Genomic DNA, 22,090 nt, shown 5'->3' with positions numbered 1-22,090 from the left:
TTCCTTCACATCTAAAATAGATCAATAACCTGAAGATTTGCATGCAGTTTCCCCTCCCCATTTAATTCATCAAGATGAGATGACTGTCAGAGTCCACAGAGCAGCATTCTTTTGTGGGACTGGACTGTAACTTTGCCCTGTAATTTCAGGTGAGGTTATGGATTACTCAAGCAAGACCACTGGTCCTTACCCAGAGACTCGACAGGTAATTTCTGGCATCGGGATCAGTACACCACAGTATTCCCAAGCAAGAATGGTATCATCCCTCAGTTCCCCATTTGGCGCTGGAAGTGTTTTAAGATCATCCAACGGTGTTGTTTATTCTTCAGTAGCAACTCCAATCCCATCAACATTTGCCATCACTACACAACCTGGTTCTATTTTCAGTACTACTGTCAGAGATTTACCTACTCTCCAAACAATTGACTCAGTGCCCTCATTATCAACTTTGCAACAAAATCAACCACTTCCAAGATCATACAGTTTCTTGACAACAATGGCAGCTGAAAAAGATGCAAGTGCTACTCTTGATATTGAGACAGGCTTACCACCTCTTACTCTAGAAGCTATTGCCACTGAGCCAACCAACTTAATACCTGCTACAGCATCTGAGGTTTATACAGATGTAATCGAAGATGAGGTTGCTCTTATCATTGCCCCCGAAGAAGGCAAACAGCAGCAGCTTGATTTGGAGCGTGAACTTCTTGAACTTGAGAAAATTAAGCAACAACGCTTTGCTGAAGAGCTAGAATGGGAACGTCAGGAAATTCAAAGATTTAGGGAACAAGAGAAGTTTATGGTGCAAAAAAAGCTTGAGGAGCTGCAATCCATGAAACATCATCTCTTATTTCAGCAAGAGGAAGAACGGCAAGCTCAGTATATGATGAGACAAGAGACATTAGCCCAGCAGCAGCTGCAACTTGAACAATTCCAACAACTTCAACAACAGCTCCACCAACAGTTAGAGGAACAGAAAATTCGACAAATATATCAGTATGGTTACGATCCTTCAGGAACTGGCTCTCCGCAAACAACCACAGATCAAGCCCTTTTGGAAGGACAGTATGCAACCACAGAGAATGGCCAATTTTGGCCTACTGATGATGCAACCACAACAGCTTCAGGAGTGCTGGGCATTGAAATTCCACAAAGCCAAACTTGGTATACAGTTCAGTCAGATGGCATTACCCAATACATACCTAGGTCTGGTATCCTGAGCTCTGTTTCAGAAATGTCTCTGAAAGATATTGATGTTAGAGAGGAGAAGCAATTGAAAAAGAGAAGTTCTATGCCAAAATTACGTGGCCCTTATGAGGAGCTTGAGGAGACTCTGGAAGAAGAGCCCAGATGCTACAAAAAGATAGTGGACAGTGGAGTGCAAACTGATGATGAAGACGGAGCAGACAGAGGTTACACAAACAGGAGACGAAGAACTAAGAAGAGTGTTGATACAAGTGTCCAGACAGATGATGAAGATCAAGATGAATGGGATCTTTCTAGCAGATCTAGAAGAAAGCCTCGTGTAGGGAAATACAGTGAGAGTACCACAGATGCAGACAAAGCCAAACAATTCTCCAAAGTGTCTAGTATTGCAGTTCAGACAGTAGCAGAGATTTCAGTACAAACAGAACCTGTAGGAACAATAAGAACACCTTCAATCAGGGCTCGATTGGATGCTAAGGTTGAAATCATAAAACACATTTCAGCTCCAGAAAAGACATATAAAGGAGAAAGTTTGGGGTGTCAAACAGAGACAGAGTCAGACAATCAGAGTCCCCAGTATTTGTCAGCTTCATCCCCTCAGAAAGATAAAAAACGCCCAACACCATTAGAAATAGGCTACTCATCTCACCTTCGTCCAGACTCCACTCTGCAGGTAGTCCCTTCCCCTCCCAAATCTCCCAAAGTTCTCTATTCACCCATTTCACCTGTTTCACCAAGCAAAGTTATAGAGTCAGCATTTGTACCATATGAAAAATCCATCACTGATGACATCAGCCCTCAGAAGATGCTCCATGCTGACATTACCAAGGTTCCTCCATCAAGTCCAAAGGCAGCAAAGATGATGCAGCGCTCTATGTCTGATCCTAAGCCCCTGAGTCCCACAGCAGAAGACAGTTCCAGAGCTCAGTTTCAGTACACTGAGGGTTTCATGGTAAGAAGTATTTGTTTTCTTTTTTTTTTTTTCAGTATGCAATTGCACAGCTGACTGTTATAGCATGAGGGCTGATGAACTCATTAGCAGTGTCTATGAATATAGTCTTTTCAACATGCTGATAAGTCTCAATGAATGTCTGCTGTCTAAAGCAAGGCTACTTGAGTTATTGCTTTGCCTGGAAATCGGGGAACTGAGATCACAGTCTTAGTGAGATTCAGGAAAAAATGAACAACAAATATTTGTTCAAAATTTGAATTGTGCTTTTTTTTTTTTTTTTAAATAGTACTTTGCTGCCAATAAAATAGTTACTAGCAATTCCTAGAAAATGAGAAACATTTTCTTTTCTATTAATACAACACCCAGCTCATGTGGCATGGTCTGTAGTGTATTTACACTGGAATCACTGCATATGCTTTCTGAGACAGATGACATCAGATTTGTAATTTCATGATTCAGCTGATTTTTAGCCATCTGTGATACTGTTGGTAATCTTATGTCCCAGTGTGTATGTACATCTTTTACATCTTCCAAACTGAAGGTTTTCAGACCACAAATAGTTATTTTTTCCTGGTTTATTTTGAATAGGAAGGATTATCAAGAAGTTTTGCAAGTGCTGGAGGCTGTTTCTTATGAGGTCAGGGGAGATGTACTGCTTTTAGTTGGGATAGAGACAATTTTAAATAATAAAGGACTGACATTATAAATTTTCTATTTCTACAGTATTCTTTCTTCTTGAGAAGATTTCTGATTTGGGAATCACTCCATTGTTAATGAATGAGAGAAAGTAATATTGTTTAACAAAACAAACAAACAAACAAACAAAAAACTCACATAATTTAACATGTTCTTGTTAAAACTTCCTTTTGTCTGAATCCATTCTGTCAATTGTAGGGTCAGTATCTAACTTGTAAGAGCTCTAGGAAAACTGCCATTTGATGTCTGTAATTTTTGTCTTTTATGTTCCATTTCTGTGAATACATAAGTAAGACTGTAGTACAGACTGAATAAAGTGGGTTTGTCCTTCTGTGTTTGATATTTTATAGTGACCAGGTTTGTCTGGTTATACCCTACAACAACCTCATTGAAAGCAGTTTCTACAGCTTTACATATTTGATAAGATATTAAGTACTTCCTGTGGTATCACTGCTTAAAAACATTATTAGTAGTTTGAAGAGAAAACTGCAGTCTTGACATATCAACATCATTCCCTAACGCAGGATTAACAGTGTGAGAAACAGCAGCATGAACACTCCTTTCATGTAGAACAGCACCTTGAAAAATGCTGAGCAGAAGTTATAAAAGATTGAATTGTACTCGATGTTGGAGAGTACTGTTAGTTATCAAGCAGAATATAGTCCATGTCTCAAAGTGCTTACAATCTAATTCAATGAGATGGGCATTTTTTCTGGAACTTGAACTACAAGCTGACTAATGCAAGGAAAGTGAAAATCTTCCATGTTTTTAAAGTGAGCTGTGTTAACCGTATCTTGTGGCATGTGGTGGGGAAACTGCTCCACAAACCCCCCATGGCCATCATGGAAGCTTTCAGACTTGATGTTATGCACTAGGTATGTTTTCCCTTCTCTTTCTGATACAAGCTCTTATGTTCAGTTAGCTTAGGCTGGAATAAGTTGAAAAATAAGCCAGCAGAAGTTATACATAATAAAAAGAATACTTAGAAAGATTCAGAAAGTAATCTAATGATATCATCAGCATCTGGAAATATGGGCATAATTTGCTTTGACATTATCTGTGTGAGTTTCAGTTCTGGATTGCAACTGGATTACTCAATCCAGTTGTACTGGGAGGAGAGGATATTTAGCTTCCAGAAGACTTCCAGTATTCATTCCAGTATAACTATGACTTTTTGATACCAACTAAGAACCTGCTGTTAGAACTTGGCATCTCAAAAGTACAGGAAAAAGTGGACAGTGTTTTCTTCTTTTATGCCTTAATAATCTTACTCAAAAGTTCCACTTAATAATATATACATAATGGCACTGTTGAGAAAGTATAAACCTTGGTGACATTTTTTTCTACTGCAGATTTATGTTTTTACAACATGCTGTTACTATACTGAAGTTTAAATTCAAGATCATTTATGGATATTCTTAATAATTATGAAATGAAAACATGAAATGAAAGTGTTTCATCAACACTGAAGTATTTTTGAACTGCAGCTGTTTTTTTGTTTGGTTGTTTTTTTTGTTGTTTTTTTTTTTATTATTATTATTATTTTGCAGAGTCCAGTTGCCATTTGTAAATTCTCTGTGTGCCCTTTTGTGCCTGTTGAGTGGAGAGCACCTACTTGCCTACTTGTAAAAAAGGGAAGACAGAGGGGATCAGATACATCATTCAGAACAATGAAGTTCAGTGCGGAATAACTTATGAAACAGTTCACTTAGAAGAAGAAGGCAGTGATGAATGTAAAGAAAGAAAATGGAAATGAAAGACTATTTCTTTACTTAAGGGGATATTTTTTTGCGTGGATGAATATCCCATTACATTTTTAATAGTTCTTGTTTCAGTATTATGTCTTTGTTTCCATTTATAAACACTGTAGATGAAAAGGGTGTTCATGTGATGTGGTCATTCTGCATGTTTCACAGACATAATCTTCTGGCAGTTTATAAAGAAGTTTCATCTTCCTGCAATCAGTGAGCCTAATTGGATAGGAATAAAATAGTCTTGTTTTATGGATTACAATAAAATGACATTTGCCCGCTAGGTAATGCACTTTCGTCATTCGCATCTTTTCCATTGAAAAATATATTTATTATAACATTACAAGGGAAAGATAATGGAGACTGAATATAATGATAAAATGGTATTTCTGCTTTTTGCAACTACTGCTGTAATTTTATGTTCGTTAATGTCCCTTTTGTAGGAAATTATGACATTTTATCCAGTCTAGTAGAACTGAAAGACTGAGAAATAATCTCTCTGCTAATCATCTAATGATAAATATCCAGAAGATATTGCTTTTGGTGACAGCACATTTAATGTCGAGATAACAAGTTATGCATTTACATTTTACTTCAGTGGTTATAGTGGCCATAGCTTCGGTGAGCAGTAGAATGAACACAGATGGTGGATTCCTATTAATCCTAGAGTAAAAGAAATGCTATGCTTTTTGCTTACTTTAGTACCTCATAGGGAGTGCAGTTCTGTGAGTAACCAAGTGTAGCTGTGTCAAGGAAAAATTGTGAGATGCAGGTGAGATGCAGATGCCAGAAACAAAGTAGAGTCATGGAAGAAACAGCTGGTATTTGGTATAGATGAGCACTGAGTAAAGAATCATCATTGGTTGTATGATGAAAGACTATCCTAGATTTAAAGTGCAAAGAGTTTTCCTTTTTTTTCAGGAAATCTAAGTGGCATTTGTGGGATGTGGTTTAATGAAACTCTTCCATCACTGCTAGCAACTGATCCTTCATCTTGGCCATGTGTACACCAGTCTTAAAGCGTAGTCTGAGATTGGCCTCATTTGAATGATTCCTATATTTGCATGCAGTTTATTGGGGTCAACCTGACAGTACATTAAAATATGTAGTGATAGATTAAGTCAATGGGTCTGGCTAAGCACACGGGTTCCAATATCCCTGAAGGGTGTCCCTCAGCTACCTATTCGGCTGCTTCATTGGTCATGGACAGATCTTATTTTGAGTTTGAATTCAGGCCAGAAATCCAGAGAAGATGTAGATGCATCCACTGAATTCCTTTTGTTCTTTTGTGCCTCTGTTGGGCTCATGCTAACTGCAGGGGAAAAAAAAAACAAACAACATGATCTGGGTTTCTATGTCATCATATCACATATGTCATAATATCAGAGACTGATTTGGGTTGGAAGAAACCTTTAAGATCATCTAGTTCGAACTCCCCTGCGATAGGCAGGGATACCTCCCTCTAGACCAGGTTGCTCACAGCCTCATCTGGCCTGGCTTTGAATGCTTCCAGGGATGGGGCATCCACAAGCTCTCTGGGCAACCTGTTCCAGTGTCTCATCACCCTCACAGCAAAGAATTTCTTCCTAATATCTAGTCTAAATCTGCCCTCTTCCAGTTTAAAGCCATTTCTCATTGTCCTGTCACTACCCATCCCTGTAAAAAGTTCCTCCCCAGCTTTTCTGTAGGCTCCCTTCAGTTAATGGAAGGCCACTCTAACATCCCCCTGGAGCCTGCTCTTCTCCAGGCTGAAGAGCACCAACACAGCCTTTCTCCATAGACAAGATGTTCCAGCCTTCTGATCATCTTCATGGCCTTCCTCTGGACCCTCTTTCCTATTATCCCTTATATGCCAGTTTTCTCCTCTCTTACCCTTTGTTCATTTTTGTCTGTCAAAGGGGAGAGATTAATAATTTATTTGATATGCACCACTGGCATTCTCTCATCCATGAAGGTAGTAGAGAAATAGTGCTCTAATTCTGCTTATCAGTGCTTCAAGGACATAGAAGAGACACTCACAGTCTCATCATCCCTATGCTTTTGAACCAAAATCACAGCACAACATGCAGACTCTTGTTCATCGCAGGTCAAAATGCATAGCTTATAGCTGTAACTATGTTGAAAAATAGTGTTTAGTACTTGAGAATTTGCTCTATCAAATGATGTTATTGTTCTCTCACTATCTGTTGTAGTAAATATGAGGCATTATTTTCAAAGCAATCTGCATCATTTTCAAAAGATCCAAAATCCCTCAGGAGCTCATGTGTCTGTTTTGCAGAAGTGACCTAAATGCCTAGAATATTACTGACTTTTCATAATGGGACTTAGGTTCTGTTAGCAGTTGAGTTACTTTCAAAGGAGTTTCTTGCTTCACACTCACATAACTCAATTTCTCTTCCTCTCTAGATTTTCTTTAAAAAAACATGTTTAAAGTAACAGTGTCAGTTCAGTAGAGCAATGCACTGATGGAGAGGGGGAGGGCCCTGAGGGTCACTGATTCTTACAATCCCCAGCACACCACTTCTCTTCTGCATTTCAAAAACATTCAGTGGAAACTGAGTTGAAAAGTTAGTCTCTCACTCACCCATAAAGACAGTTCATGACAATCTTTTATGTAAATAGTAAAATATCTATCTTTTTACACTTCAGCATTTCATTAGATTTGAGATTGCTTTTTCCACTGAGGGTTTGAAGCATTTACAGTTTAGAGATCTGTTAACATTTCAAACTACTGCTTCCTTTGCTGTATTTTAAATCTTTTGGAATAACTTTTCTGTGAATTAAATAAGCCACCTTTTTTTCCATCTGTCAGATTTTAAAACAGAGAAGACTATCTCATTTGGTCAACATATCATATAAGCCTTGTTTTCTAAGTATTTAACTGGGTCATTCTGAATTGCCTGTTACTTTTAAATTAGTTGAATTCATACCTTCTGTATTCAATACAGGGATACTCATGCATAGCAGAAAAAATATATATTATATTCAATCTTTTTCTTTTCAAAGGAGACCCTTCATAATCTATTTTAAAGTGTGAGATTTATGATAGAGCTGACACAGAGCCTAGGCTTTCTGTCACTTAAATCTTTTCTTACCTGCTGACAGCTCATCCATCTCCCTGTTAGCCAGCTCTCATTTACACATTAAAAAAGAACCCATGGCCACAGTCCTCAATTTTTTGTCTTCTATAAAAGACAGAGAAGAATGAAGATGTTGTAATCTCTGCACTCATTTCCAGCTGACTTGGTTATCTAACCCCAAGATTCCATTTTAGGGATCCTTTTTGGGTGTAGGGAAAGATCAATATAAATGTTCTCTGCTTTAGAGTAACAAATACTATACATATGTACAGCAGAATAAAGCAGACATAGAAGAAGAGTAGCATACACTGACTATTAAGCTTGAACTTATTTAGTTCTGTTTTGCCTCAAACTCTTCTCTCTTGCCAAGCCATGGAATGCAGTAGTTTTATCTGAATAGAAAAGAGGAGGATACCATTTCTACTAGTGTAATTGTCTGCTTATCATAGATGGACAGGACTAACCTGTCTGAACTCAAGAGAGATTCTTTCACATGTTCTGCTGACTATTTCAACTTCTTGCATTTTATTCTGTCCACTCTCTTAGGAGCAGCAATGACAAAATCTCAGAAAAATTGTACCGAGAAAATGAGCATACATCCTCAGAAACTTTGACAGAAGATCAACTTCTATAAAAGCTTCCCTGCAGAGGAAGCACTGAGTGTGCCCTATCAGACAGACATTTGGTATACTAAAAGCAGAACAACAGATCACATTAGCTGATGCTAAAGCCTCTGCAAGTATGCTTTTTGCAGCTGGAGAATCTAACATTGGACTGGATTCAGCCTGTGGTTTGATGCTGTCCAAATGGAGACATTGGTTTGGGCTGCTTTTCCCTACTGAGATTTGAATACATTTGATATATCCTTAGAACAGAGATTCTCCAGAGCTTTCTCCAGAAGGCATCTAGTTTGCATGCACAAAAACCTCCCTGCAAACTTTCCCAATGTGAAGTAATTAGAGAAAAACATGGAATTTATTCTTGTCAAAGTAGAAAACTAATGCCTTCTCCAAAACTTTATCTCATAACATAACGCGAGCTTTATTTCCAGCACTTCTTCTTTTAATATCATTAAGATATTTTTAAAAGTTTATTAAATATTGCCTTGATCAGCCAAATGTGATTAAATTTTACTTGGAAGTAATCCAAGACTGGCAAGGAAAAAAAGAAAAAAAAAAAAAAAGAAAAAAAAAAAAGATGATGGCTCATATGTTCTACTTGAAAATATATGAAAAATACCTCAGTACTTTCAAAACTAATGATCTGATGCTCACTCAAAACAAATAAATAAAATAAGATAAAATAAACAGGGAAGGATGAAATCAGGCTATCTTTAATGTCTAAGCTGCAAGTGTGTTAATAGTGAATAATGCATTATTAATGTTATAAATCACCACTCACAGCTCTGAAGCTTTACATCTCATCTCTGGAAATACTTGCTAGATCTGATTCTCTCTTGCCATAAGTGCTACACCATCATTTGGGCTAATAACACCTAATAATTATTTTTTGAAATTAATAAGACTTGCTTATGACAGAACTAAACTTATGAGCACTTCACCTTGGTCCTCATCCTCAAAATGTTTCTGTTTTGACATTGATTTTCTAAGTAAATTTTTTTGTGTTAAAAAATATTTATTAAAGTAAATAACTGTATTCACAATTCTGAATTAATCTGAGATTTTAATTGTAGGCATGTGGTTTACATATTGATGCTCAAAAATCCAATGTAAGTGTTAGGAAATACTGGCAAAATGTTTCTTTCTACTGCCTTTCTTTAATTTCTTCCTCCAGTGTACCATTATTTATTTATAAGCTAATATTTAGCAATTACTATTTTTTAATGGAACTATACTTTCCATCTGCAAACTGAAAAGAGCTATCAGGTTAAATTGGTCACTGTCAAATTGGACAGCAGCTTTAAGTGGAACAAACAAGATTTGGTCATAGACTTGACACTTTAAATATTTAATTGCAATTTAGATTGTAGGAAAAATGCACTCACATATCATTTTCAGATTAATTCAGTACAGGAATCCCAGTCACTTTGGAAAGCAGAACAGCAGTTATACACAATGTTCCAAGATGAAATTCAGGAATGGTACAGACAATACGGGTAGAAAATTAAAAATAATAAAAACAAAATCAATCCATCAAATTTCAGAAGTGTGACAATAACAGTACTAAAAAAAAATCAAAATTCAGATATGACTTAAAGTATAAAATGCTTGGGCAGAGCTTGAAATTTCTTTCTTGGTATTCCTTCTATCCTTCTGTGTGAGAGTACGGATGAAGCCTGCCTTTTGGCTCTCCTCCTCCAGAACTTCTTGCATTCTCACAGACTGGATTTGGATCTAGGCTCTGTTTCTGTTCACATTCCCCATCTGTCCATATCTTCTCTCTGATCTCCTTGCAAATCCCTTCTTCTGTTTCCCAGCCAGTCCCTCTCTGACACCTTCTCTCATGTTATCTGAGTGGTTCCTGCTGAAGTGCAGCTTTCATTCTGTTGCCTTACTCACTTGGCAAGCTGTTGGCTATTGCCGAATGCAGCTCAAGCATTGAGTGTGCTGGTGCTCTTACACTGCCTGGCAAGCCTATTCTCTGGTGTAAGATCCTGAGGTGAGCTAGCCATTAACTAAAAGTAAAGACAGAGTTTAAAAATACATGAAGGATCTGAAGAGGATTAAATGCTGGAGACTTTCTCAGTATGTGTGAGATAAATAACTTAAATGCTGATTTCTGCAAATCTGGGCAACTGCTAGGTTTAGACAGTCAGCAGTTGCCATAAGTGAAAAGATCAGGAGAGATGATAGACAAGGTGAATCAGAATGAGAGTTATCTCCCTAAAATTTATGCCTAATATGGAGAAAAGGAATTTGAGCCTTGATGTTTATTTTCTAATCCTGTATAGAATTAGAACGCTGCGCCTCAGGAAATCATAATGCAGCATGTAAGTAGTATTTACTCAATGAACTTATGGAGCACATTTTCTATATCCTCTTGCATTGTTGTGGTTTTGTTGCATATATAATAGAATCATAGAATGATTTGGGTTGGAAGGGATCTTTAAAATTACCTGGTTTCAACCCCTCTTCTATAGGCAGGGGCTCCTCTCACTCAACTGGTTTGCTCACAGCCCCATCCAGCCTGGCCCTGAATGCTTTCAGGGTGGAGGCATCCACAATCTTGCTGGGCAACAAGTAGATGGTGTAGAGGGTAACAGTGAAAGAAGCTGATACATTTGTCTGAGTGTAAGTTGGAGCCAGTGGCTGTCTTTTTCAGAAATTTTACTGTCCGGTTAATCACTTACATCACATTGATGCTCCTTTTATTATACCCAAGTATAATTTCCGTAGTAGAAATATTACAGCCTTGTAGAGAGGAAGTGGAAAGGAAGGAAAGGAATCAACAAGTTTGTCCTTTGCTCATTTGATTAGTGATATAACAGTACAGAGAGTTTTATAGTAATGCTTCCACATACTTCTTTAAAAGTCGTTCTTTTGACAGCAGTAGTGTAGGCTGCTCTGAGTCCTTATGTTCTTACAGCCTCGTTGAACATTGCCTGTCTGAGAGAATTATAACCTAGGCAGTTATTTTATTTTTTTAATTTTTTCATCATTTGGTGGAAGAGCTCATAGAAGACGACAACAACTTGTGACAAGTTACAAAAGTAACATTGTTTTGCTTCATGCATCTGTTACTGTTTAACTTAAAATTGTTCTTTTTCATATGTACATATACATATATACATAAATAAAAGCAAAGTGGCTTTTCTGAAGGATATTTTGTAGACATGACTAATTGTATCTTTCATCTCAACAACACTGCACTTGCAGAATACTGGCCTACATTGAAGCTCTTATTTAGTAAGAATAAATACTGAAATCCCTACTGTTTCTCACCTTGCACAGCATCTTGACAAGAAATCCATAAGGATGTGATTGCCTGTATTGCCTTCTGAAAACATTAAATAGCCAAGCACTGCAGCCATCATAGTGCCTGAGAAAAAGATCACCAACTCAACAGATTGGGAGCAGTGTGTTGAGATAATATAGTCCCACCTCCACCTCAAAGTTGGGCTAGTTTTAAAGTTAGGTTGGACAGCCTCTTGAATTTTGAGAACCTCTGCAGATTTCACAGCCTCTTTGGGCAGCCTGTTCTGGAGCTTAATTGCTCCCATAGCAAAGAATTCATTATTTCCCTTGTGCAACTTGTGATTTCAGTCCCTCACTGTGCATCTTTTAGAAGGTTGTAAGTCTACATTCAGTAATCCCACCTCTGATATTTGAATCATAGAATAGCGTTGGTTGAAAGGGACCATAATGATCATGTAGTTTTAACTTCCCTGCTATGTGCAGGGTTGCCAACCACAAGACCAGGCTGCCCAGAGCCACATTCAGCCTGAATTTGAATGCCTCCATGGATGGGGGCATCCACAACCTTGTTGAGCATCCTATTCCAGTGTGTCATCACCCTCTGTGTGAAGACATCAATTAGCTGTGTTCTGCAAACACAGGGAACTTTTAGTCTCCCTTCGTATAGCAGCAGCTCTCCTCAAGCTCCAAACATCTTAATTGGCTTATACTGCCTTTAGTACCCAAGGATTTTAATGTTTTTGATATGTGAATATACATTTGGATAGACGGAGTGTAGAAACCTTTCCCATGCTTTACCAGTTAGTGTTATTGCTGTCTGGCTCAAGAGTGATGACACTCAGGCCATTGTACTGCTTCATATCAGAAGTAAATTATATACCCTTGAGTATGTCTTATGCTGCTTTATACATAACACAGTTCAGGAAACACTAGCCAGTGCTCACCATTAAGCTGTCAAACACAGTGATATGGAAAAATGCTCTTTTTTTTTTTTTTTTTTTTTCTAAATATTGCTACATTATGCTACACAGACATAGAGTGAGAAATAAAGGAGAAAATAAAGTGGAACAAGAAAGGTCTCCTGGTCACATAAGAGAGTATAAGAAAGAAACATAAAGTATATTTCAATGTCATCATACTAAATAGTCAATGATTATGTAATAGGGAGAAATATACAAATGGCTTAGGATAGCATTGTATTTCTAAATGTCTTTCTGAAAGTCACTGCCATTTGCTGAAAGATACAATACAAATAATTTATTATTAGATACCAAAATATTATTTAAAGAAATGTATTATAATTATTATTTCCTGCAGTTCAGAGTGTTCAGAGTTGGAGCTTAGTCTGGAAAATTTAGTGCAGAACAGATTGAAGAGCAATCAATAATTTATAGTTTTTCCTGAGCTGGTCATATAGGCTGAAGAACAAGTTGAACGCTCTCCATCTTTCTGTTGTAGCTGTTGTTATGTTTCTACATGCAGTTCAAAAATTGGAACAGTTCTGTGAGAATAGACTCTGCAGCACAGTTTCATGTCAGTGTCTATCTCCTTCCAGCTTTTGTCTATGACAGCGACTAATTCATATACTTTCAGAAAAGAATAGTTGGTAGGCTTCTCAGGTTAGGTGTTATTTTCTTCTCTTACAGAACTTGTTTTATGCACAGAAAATTGTCATAAGGTTCCTTTTAAATGTTTATTAAGTGTTAACCATTAAAAGCAAAACATTTTTTTTATATCTATGAAATTTCTTTTTTTTTTTAATCTGAAGACAGAATTGAAAAATATATATCTTTTATATTTTATATAATTTATATGTTGAAATATTTTGAAATATATATATTTTTAAATATTTCTCCTAAATCAGAATGTTGTTATATAGTTCCATGAGTAATAGGAAATTTCTTCTTGTGGAGCAGGCTAATTATGTTCCAGATCTATAATCATAAGAGAAAGTAATAGCATTATCTTCTCTTCACAGTATCTTTTTATGTCTTGCAAAGAGCTCAAGGTTTGCTTTTTATAAGACTCCTCTGTGACAGTGGTTTATTCATCGTTACTTGGTCTTGAATTTGAATTGCTCTACAATTTATGAAATATTACTCTTCTTATGTTACTTTGTGCTAAAATATATTGGATATTTATGTTCCCTTTTCTAATTCTTGGTCATCTTACCTCTCTGAAATTATTACTATATTACTGCATTGTAGTAATATTTCATGAATATATAACCTATAAAATGCTTGAGGAGGGAATCAAGGTTGTGGTGGAAAAGCAACATCATAGTTTAAAACTGTTGACTGTGGTCAGATACCAAGTCACTGAATGTTCTCCAGGAGAGGAGAGCAAATAAAGAGAAATATTTAATTCTAACTTCTGTACTTGCTGATTGTACATAAGCTGATGTTCAAACTACATGATAAAGAATTGCACACTCGTGCAGAGCCCCTAGACAATGCATGGTAAGGTAAATGGCACTGATGATTCATCAGTCAAAATAATCATCATCACTATTCAGCCAGCCTGGCTCCTGCCTGCTTTATGTACAGTGAGGTACTGGAATGATTACTGTGCATTCAGATTCCATAAGAGAGATCTGAAAATTAAAGCAATGTTTCCTGCTAAAATACTGAAGCAGCTAGTTCTATAAGCATTACAGATTATGGAAATGTTCTTTATTTTTGTTTATGTACTTATCAAAAATCAATTAACATAAGTAGTAACATCAGAAAGTACTGTAAAAAACCATACTAGGTTCCTCCTTCAGTGATCTAAAAATGAATTAGCAACAATCTTCATTATGAGAAATGACTTGACGATGAGAAGAACACACATAAAAAGGCAGAAAAGATAAACAATCCAAGTGTGTATTTGGAAACAACCCTAGCTGATACCTCATCTGAATAAATTCAGAAACCAGAAGGCTCAGGTATAAGATTTGGATTTCTGTATTTTTCCAGGCAGCACAATCTTATTTGACTATGGTAAGCACTGTGAAAAGCAGATTCTATTTTTCTTGTGCTTTTTCTTCAACTACATTACTATAAGCTCACCAAATTTCTATCTTCCTGTTCTGTTTATAACAGAAAATAAGAAAGTTATGAGTCTAAATATTGATATTAAAATAGGAGAAAGAAAATTCATTGAATATCACTGCTTTCTTCTTCCCTGTCCCTATGCAGTTTGAATGTCACATTGACAATAAGCTGTTGGATGAATTTATAAAAAAATGGAGCACTTGGTTTTCTGAAAATTTCAGTGTCAGTCATATAAATTATATATAATAATTCCTAAAACAGCTTTAAAAATATATCAGCAAATATATCATAAAAAGAAAAAAAGAAAAAGATATAAATTTAAACAGGTGAAATAATGAAAGCTGTTCTTCTTCCATGAAAAGTTCTATTTTGTATCAATATACCAATATAGCAAGTTTCTTTGTAAGCTAATTAGTAAGCATATTAGTGTTACCTTCAAAAGATGGGTTCTTTGGAGATTTTGAGTGGGGTGTGAGAAGGTAATTTGGTTTTGTTTAACTTGTATTGCTTAAAAATGGGTTTCTATCAAACTGGAATATCCACTTTTATGTGAGAATAAGAATAGGGATATATTTTTTTGTGTGGTCTGGCTAGTACACTTTGTAGAAAAAAAGTAACAGAAAATCTGGGCATACTGTGAGTGGTTTTCACACTTCATAAGTATGGCCATCTGTGGCAGATGATCTGCTCTTGTGTTTGTTGTCAGGTTTGGTTTCATTCATTTGGCTTAGCTGGAAGCTTCTGGAGAGAGATTGCTCCTATCCTGGGAGCAGCAGAGCATATTTTAGAGGGAATTCTCATGCTTCAGAGAAAGAGGAGTGGAGAGAGAGGGGAAAAAATGTTGCATGCAGAAGTTCAGAGAGGTGCCGAGAAACTGCAGAGAAGTGACAGGAATGGGTTCACAAGCTGAACTGATGGAGAAAATGACCTGTCCAGATGAGGTGGAGGAGACTGTGTAGAACTTGCTGCAGACTAGAAGGCTTCTGAGTTGTTGGAATGAGATGAAACTTGGAAACGAGGAGTCAACAGGAAAGGCGAGTGTCATAAACCACTGTCTACAGTCTGCCTGACCAAATTCTGTTTTAAAATGTTACATGTAAGTGTTCATATGAAATTTAGCCTCTGAGGTTTTTTTACCTTTTTTGCATGTCTCTGCTACTTCACAACAAAAGTCTGGTTGAATAAAGGGTCTTGTCATGCCTTCTAATATGGATGCAGAAATATAATCATCATTAGTCTTCTTAACTTCACTATTCTATCTGTTATGTAGAATTAGACAGTGTAAACACACATTCTGGAATGAGGATTTCGGCTTATTTGAGAGTTTTTAGCTGATGATATAACACAAATGATATAACACAATTGTTCTGTGTCAGTTGTACTGAGCTGACTCCTTCAACTGTGCTGTTGTTCACTGGAGTAATGCTGGATATTTTGATAGCTGTGCCACCACCATGAAGCACTGTTGGTTCTGATAAACCAAACCCGGTAAACCTTGCAGAGCTTATATGCTACTGGGGGGGAGTAAGAAGTGTGTTTTTCTACAGTAGAAAAAGTTGCAGTAGTAAATTTTAGAGCACTTTTGGAAAGGGAAGGAAGGAAAATTAATACAAGTTGTTTTCCAGGCACACAGCAGTGTGGATGAACTCAGGGTTGAGCTGAAAAGACAGAAGGTGTAGCCACATAAAGAAAGACCTGTGTTATGCAGTCAGATGCTTGAGAAGTTTGTCTAATCTGACCCCCAGCATGAACCACATTTCAGAGAAAGTGATTAATAAGGCTCTACTCACTCTGTCTCCTTTAATCTAGACCAGGGGAGCAAAGCATTAGAAGTGCAGAATGGAATAAACACTGCCTCTAAGTCAGAAAGAATGGAGCCCAAAGCCTCTGACTGCTGAGGTGGTGAGATTCCTGCATGGAGAAAATGATTGAATTCAGCTACAAAACAGCTGCTGCATGAGGAGGCAAAACCAGGAATTCAAACTGCAGCAATTGCTAGGAGTGGAACTGCCATTCTCGGTCTTGAGACATGTACGGGTCACGTTTGTGTCACATGAGGTTGTTTCTACAGCCATTATGAGAAACAGGTGTCATTATGGGGAGAGCTGAATTAAAAATCTGCTTTCTTTCAGTTCAATAGTGTGGAAGACTAGCTCAGATTAGCTCTGTACCTTATGTCTGCATTTGGGCAGATGAATTCTCAGTCTAGCAAATAAACACAGGCTGTGGAGCAGCATGTGAGGTCCTGTCAGCCACTATCCACTGGAGGAAGTAAGTAGCAGAGAGTAGGCAGAAAAAGACAAGATTTTCTCACACCTTCTTTGTTTGTTTGCTTTTTATTGTAAAACAAGATTAATATTTCCATTGTTTTTGAGAGAGGGTACTTTTTTTCTTTAATTAATCTGAAAACTTAAAGTAGTCTGATATCAGTTGAAAACAGATGGTATTAATTCAGCAAACACATGTCCTACTGATAAGTATAAACTGTTCTAAATTTTTCTCACCAGCACTTTCTGGCCAGGATTCTCTGACTGCAAAGGGAGAGAATTAGAAGTATGTTCTCACTGACTGGGACTCTTCGCAATCCAGTAAAATTTTCAGTAGATGAGATCTGAGCTTCAAACAGGAAGAATGTTCCTCTGATTGAAAGGAATTACGTATAATCATGTATGTTACATGATGTGAAACAGTATGTTATTAATTACAGTGAGTGAATGAGCCCATGCAAAAAAAGATTTATTACATAGCTTTGTCCTTCCAAGATGAAGGAGTGTGGTGCTTTTTTTCTACTACCACAAATAGCTTCATTATGAACTAAATCTGAAATTTACAATTAACCCTGCGGTACAGTATACTTTAAAATAACTGGTTTGAAATACCAGTGGCAGAATCACATAGCCTCTGCATCGGAATGTGCTACTTAGGTACAGCTCTGTGCCATTAAGTAATTAAATCTGAAAACAGAGAGTGCTGGAGATAACAGCACATCATGTGCATACAACAGTTTTTATCTTTACTAAACACAGGGAGCAAACGGTCCATCTGCTTCACAGACCTGATAACTTTCCACAGGTTAAGCTGGGAATTTCTGAGTATGTATCTGCAGTTTTGAACTCCTTTACATAATGCACACTGCTGCTGAAACGACAGGGTAAAAAAATAAGTGATGATGAAGAAACACTAATGGTGTTATAGTGTGGTATAGTGTATTGTAATATAGAATATAGCCCTCGTCAATCTGCAGCCTTTTTCTATTATTAAGCACCAACTTATAGCAATTTTAGTTTTGTCATTATTTTTTTCTTCAGGTGGTGAATCTTTCTCTTTTACAATTTGTTATGCAGTGCAGAGACTTCAACATACTTTGTACAAAATGTTTTGTCATTTATTCCATAATCTTTTGGGTTATAGAAGCAGAGTATTTTTCAGAAACCTTATCTTCAAAAACTTTTGTGAGTCATGAGGAAGATAGAATCTAGATAAATCCATTCATTTGGATACTTTCTGACTATCTTCTGAAAAAGAAATCACAAAGAATTTACAGTTAGGGAAAGATTTTACTTCACAAAAGTATCTCTGAATTGATGGTATGAAAAAATCCTTATTAAATCAGGCCAGTTCTGAACTATGTCTGTAGTAAAATAGTACATAGAATACTAACTAGAATTTATAGTAAAAATACAGTATTGGGGATTGGGAGAGGAGTGTTTTCTTTCTGTGAAGTTTATTTGTAGTTTTTAATATACTGATATACATACATAATTAAAACTCTGTAAGGACCAGAGAGATGATCATTCCTCTGTACTCATCACTGGTGAGGCTGCACTTGACTGGGCCCCTCATTAAAGGAAAGACATTGAGGCCCTGGAGCATGTCCAGAGAAGGGCAACAAAGCTGCTGAGGGGTCTGTAGCACAAATCTTATTAAGAGCAGCTGAGGGAACTGGGATTATTTAATTTGGATCACTTTGAAAACCACCGTGTGAACTCCACATCTGTCTGTAGTTTGAATATCAAATTTTCATTGAATTTTTCCTTTTTCCTCCTGAGATCAAAAGAAGCATATGTCCTTTTATGTGTTTTATTGAGGAAAGACATTGATATCTCATGTCACATCAGCTGTTAGGGAGTGCACTGTGCTGTTCCTCTTGCATTTGAAGTAAAATGTCAATTTCAAACAATTTCACAGAGAAAAAGAAAGGAGCAAAAGGATGGGAAGTACAGAATTGCTCATTTGAGGAATGAGAGACTCTAACTGAAAGATATGAAGAAAAAAATGCATATTGTTTTGGAATAGACTATTTATAAAAAAATTATACTGGTTTTGACAGGGTGATACTTATCACTACAAAGCATCCAAAGGAGTGAAGAAAAAAAAAAAAAAAAAAAAAGGAGAGAAAATCAGACTGACTGGCATTCCAATGCTGCTGTGTGATTTAGGAACTAGTTTTCTGCTCCACTGCTCAGTTCCCAGAGCAAAATTGCTCCAGAAAAGTAAAAGATGATAGTTCCATTAAAGAAAAGCTGTCATATTACTCATGAAACAGGGTTTTTCCCTCCTATACACAAGGCCAAATTCAGCTCATCTGACTCTTCTTACTCTTCTTCCACTCCCATTATCAGCAAGGACACCTGAGGAGAGACAGTGCTGGTTGGCTGGTAGGGTTTTATTGATGGTTAGACACTGTGCAGAGTTTGTATTATTCCACTGTATTATTTTATAAATACACTTTTGAATACATTTTCCTTATGTTGCAAAATTTCTGTTTTCCTTTACTTGGTTTCCAAACTGTGATTTGTCATGGATGTTATATCAGCTAGTTGAGAGAACTTCCTCAATGTTCTTGCTCTGTTTGTTACCAAGAGTAACAAACCTCTAGCCATTGGCTATATGCTATCTACATAACAGATATAAAGTCCAGAAGGCTCCACAAAAACTTGAATGAGAAATATTTTTTGTTCCTCTGTGGTGTACAGCACTTTCCTCCACACTGTTGAGTTCGCAGAGGATTGTGGCAAAGGGGTGTCTTCTGCTATGACATGGTTTACTTTTAGTTTTCATGGTGTCGTGGAGTGTAGGTAGTCTAACATCACTATCTATTGCAATCTATTTACCTTTTTTCCAGTTCCCTTCTCCATCACACTGATGGGAAGTGAGCAAACAGCAGTATGGTGCTGAGCTGCACCATGTTAAACCATGGCAGTGGGGAAGCTGTAGGCCACCATGAGGCCTCCTTTTCTATTCTCCAGGCTGAACAAATCAAACGACTTCAGCCACACCTCATATGTCTTCCCCTCTAAACCCTTTGCCATAGCCCTCTTTTTGATGTTCTGTAACAGTTTTATGTCTTATACTGTGTTGCCCAAAATTGCCTACAGTATTCAAGGTGAGGCTGCATCTGCACAGAGCAGAGCAATACAATTCCCTTCCCTCAACCAGCTAGCAATGTTGTCAGGCAGAAAGATTTTGCTAAACCTGTTTGTATTTTGAGTTCCTCAATGTGATCTTGTCATTAAACTGCAAGACTGAGGAATGTATTCTTCTCCTATTTTTATTTTCAAAACTTTGTTAACAATACAAATTACTGGGAGAAGGGATCATAGGATCATAGAATGGCGTGGGTTGGAAGTGACCTTAAATATTATTGAGCTCCAACATCCCTGCCTTGGGCAAACTTGTTTCTTCGTCAGTTTTTTACTCTGTAGTACTGAGGGAAGCGTATCTATAGCTTTGTCTCAAGCACAAGCTTTGGGGTTATTTTTGCAAGTTCAGGTTCACCTCAGAAGCTGATATGACTACCATTGTATCCATCCAAAGGGAAGTCCCAGACTAGGTTGAAATTCTATGTAATCACCAGCATAAAGTAATACTTTAAAAGGTTGTCATGGTAAAAGAAGCAGAATAAATTAGTTCTAGAGATTTACAGTCAGCATGCAAAGTAATGATTTGCTAAACACAGAAAGATTTTTAAAAATCACGGAAGACAATAACAGATGACAAGAAGCAGATAGCTTAGAATGAGGAAGGTGGAAAATATGATAAGATATGGCAGAAAATATTACGGCTTCTTAAACCAAAGAGCTCACTAACGTCACCTGCCTTACATCCAACTTAGCATTTCCATAGTAATTGTAAGCCTGAGGAATACTTGTCCATACTTGATGATTTTTTAATTTCTTTCTGTAGTAGTCCGATGAAGGTTTCTTCTCTCTTTCCTTTGGATACTTTAAACCTAAAATGAGCATAATTTTATGCTCATACTACAGTAGCCTAAAATACACAGAGCGTTGATAGTGGAAATATTTCTTTCCACTTCCAATACTTTCTTGATCCAATATTTTCGTGCTGCTTAAAGAGATTAGAATTTGGTGTAGATCAGGCCTAGCTTGGCTGTTTTCCCCAGTCTCTTCCAGCAAAGAAAATGCAAAATAAATAAATAAATAAATTTACTACTACTCTAAATTTTTATCTACCAAAATACTGAAGTTGGACTTCCTTTACATCTACTAACACAGTTCCTAGGTAACATGTTGATACAACTGATGATGAAAATATCTAGCAAGAAAGAAAATAACATTTTATCACAGTATTAAAATCATTTTTTCAAGTGTAAATCTTATGAGAGTAGTAGCTGAGTTCTATAGGTTGTAAATACTTTTCCAAAAGCAAGCCTCAGGTCTTCTTGTAGTGTTAATCAATCTGATATGTAAACAAATATAGTCTTTTTATGTAGACAAAGATATTAAACAACAACACTTTTTTCAATACAGTGCAGTTTTAGTTGACATGGGATTTATTGATCAGCAATATAGCTAGCATCCAAAAATAATTCTGTAAAATGTTACAGATCTTTTAATGAGTGTGTTATTAATAGCTGTTCCCCAAAACTGGTGACCATCTGTGATCAATTCACCATCTGTGATTGCTATATGAATATGGGGGGGGAGAATAGTGGTATTGGACTGAATTTACAATATAAATTAATAGCCAACTAGATCTACTGTAGATGATTAATTCATCTTTGATTATAGCTACACACTGAGCTAGAAAAAATTATGTTCTTTGATTTGTTGGCACAATATGGGTTTGGGGAATGGACATTGAAGTTGAAAAGGAAGTTGAAAACAAAATTAAATTACATTTATTGAAATCTGAAACATACGAAAGTTGATGGTATTGAAATGAAGACGATGAAAAGAGATTAAATGGCACTTGAAAATGTACTGAATGTTTTTCTAAAGATCCATTACAAATGTGGATTATTGTGATTTGCTGAGATTAGCTTAAGCTTAGCAGAAAAAGAGGTTGTCAGCTCTCTAAAAACTTTCAGACTTTCTTGTCAAACAAACTAGGACAACTGCTATTTTATTGCTAATTAAAATTATTCCTATTTACTTCTTATTTGAGTGAAGTAGCATTTATGTAAGTAGAAATTCCATTTTTAATTAATAATAGTTAATGCTTGGAAAGTACTGTGCTTGCCCGCGGAGGCGGAAGT

The 22,090-nt window shown here is 36.7% G+C and overlaps 1 protein-coding gene across 7 annotated transcripts in view; it reads left to right on the top strand.

Annotated features, from left to right (window-relative positions):
* Positions 1-22,090, top strand: part of PCLO (piccolo presynaptic cytomatrix protein) — a 311,224-nt gene that overhangs the window by 148,944 nt on the left and 140,190 nt on the right. For all 7 annotated transcript variants that reach the window (XM_052680947.1, XM_052680949.1, XM_052680948.1 and 4 more), the window contains exon 6: positions 150-2,155. In XM_052680947.1, the coding sequence (XP_052536907.1) occupies positions 150-2,155 (2,006 nt within the window). The remainder of the gene's footprint in view (positions 1-149; positions 2,156-22,090) is intronic.

The sequence above is a fragment of the Tympanuchus pallidicinctus genome, unplaced genomic scaffold, assembly GCF_026119805.1.
Source record: "Tympanuchus pallidicinctus isolate F22 unplaced genomic scaffold, pur_lepc_1.0 scaffold19, whole genome shotgun sequence".
NCBI lineage: Eukaryota > Metazoa > Chordata > Aves > Galliformes > Phasianidae > Tympanuchus > Tympanuchus pallidicinctus.
Note: the sequence above shows the minus strand (reverse complement) of the source record. Positions and strands in the feature narration are given on the sequence as shown.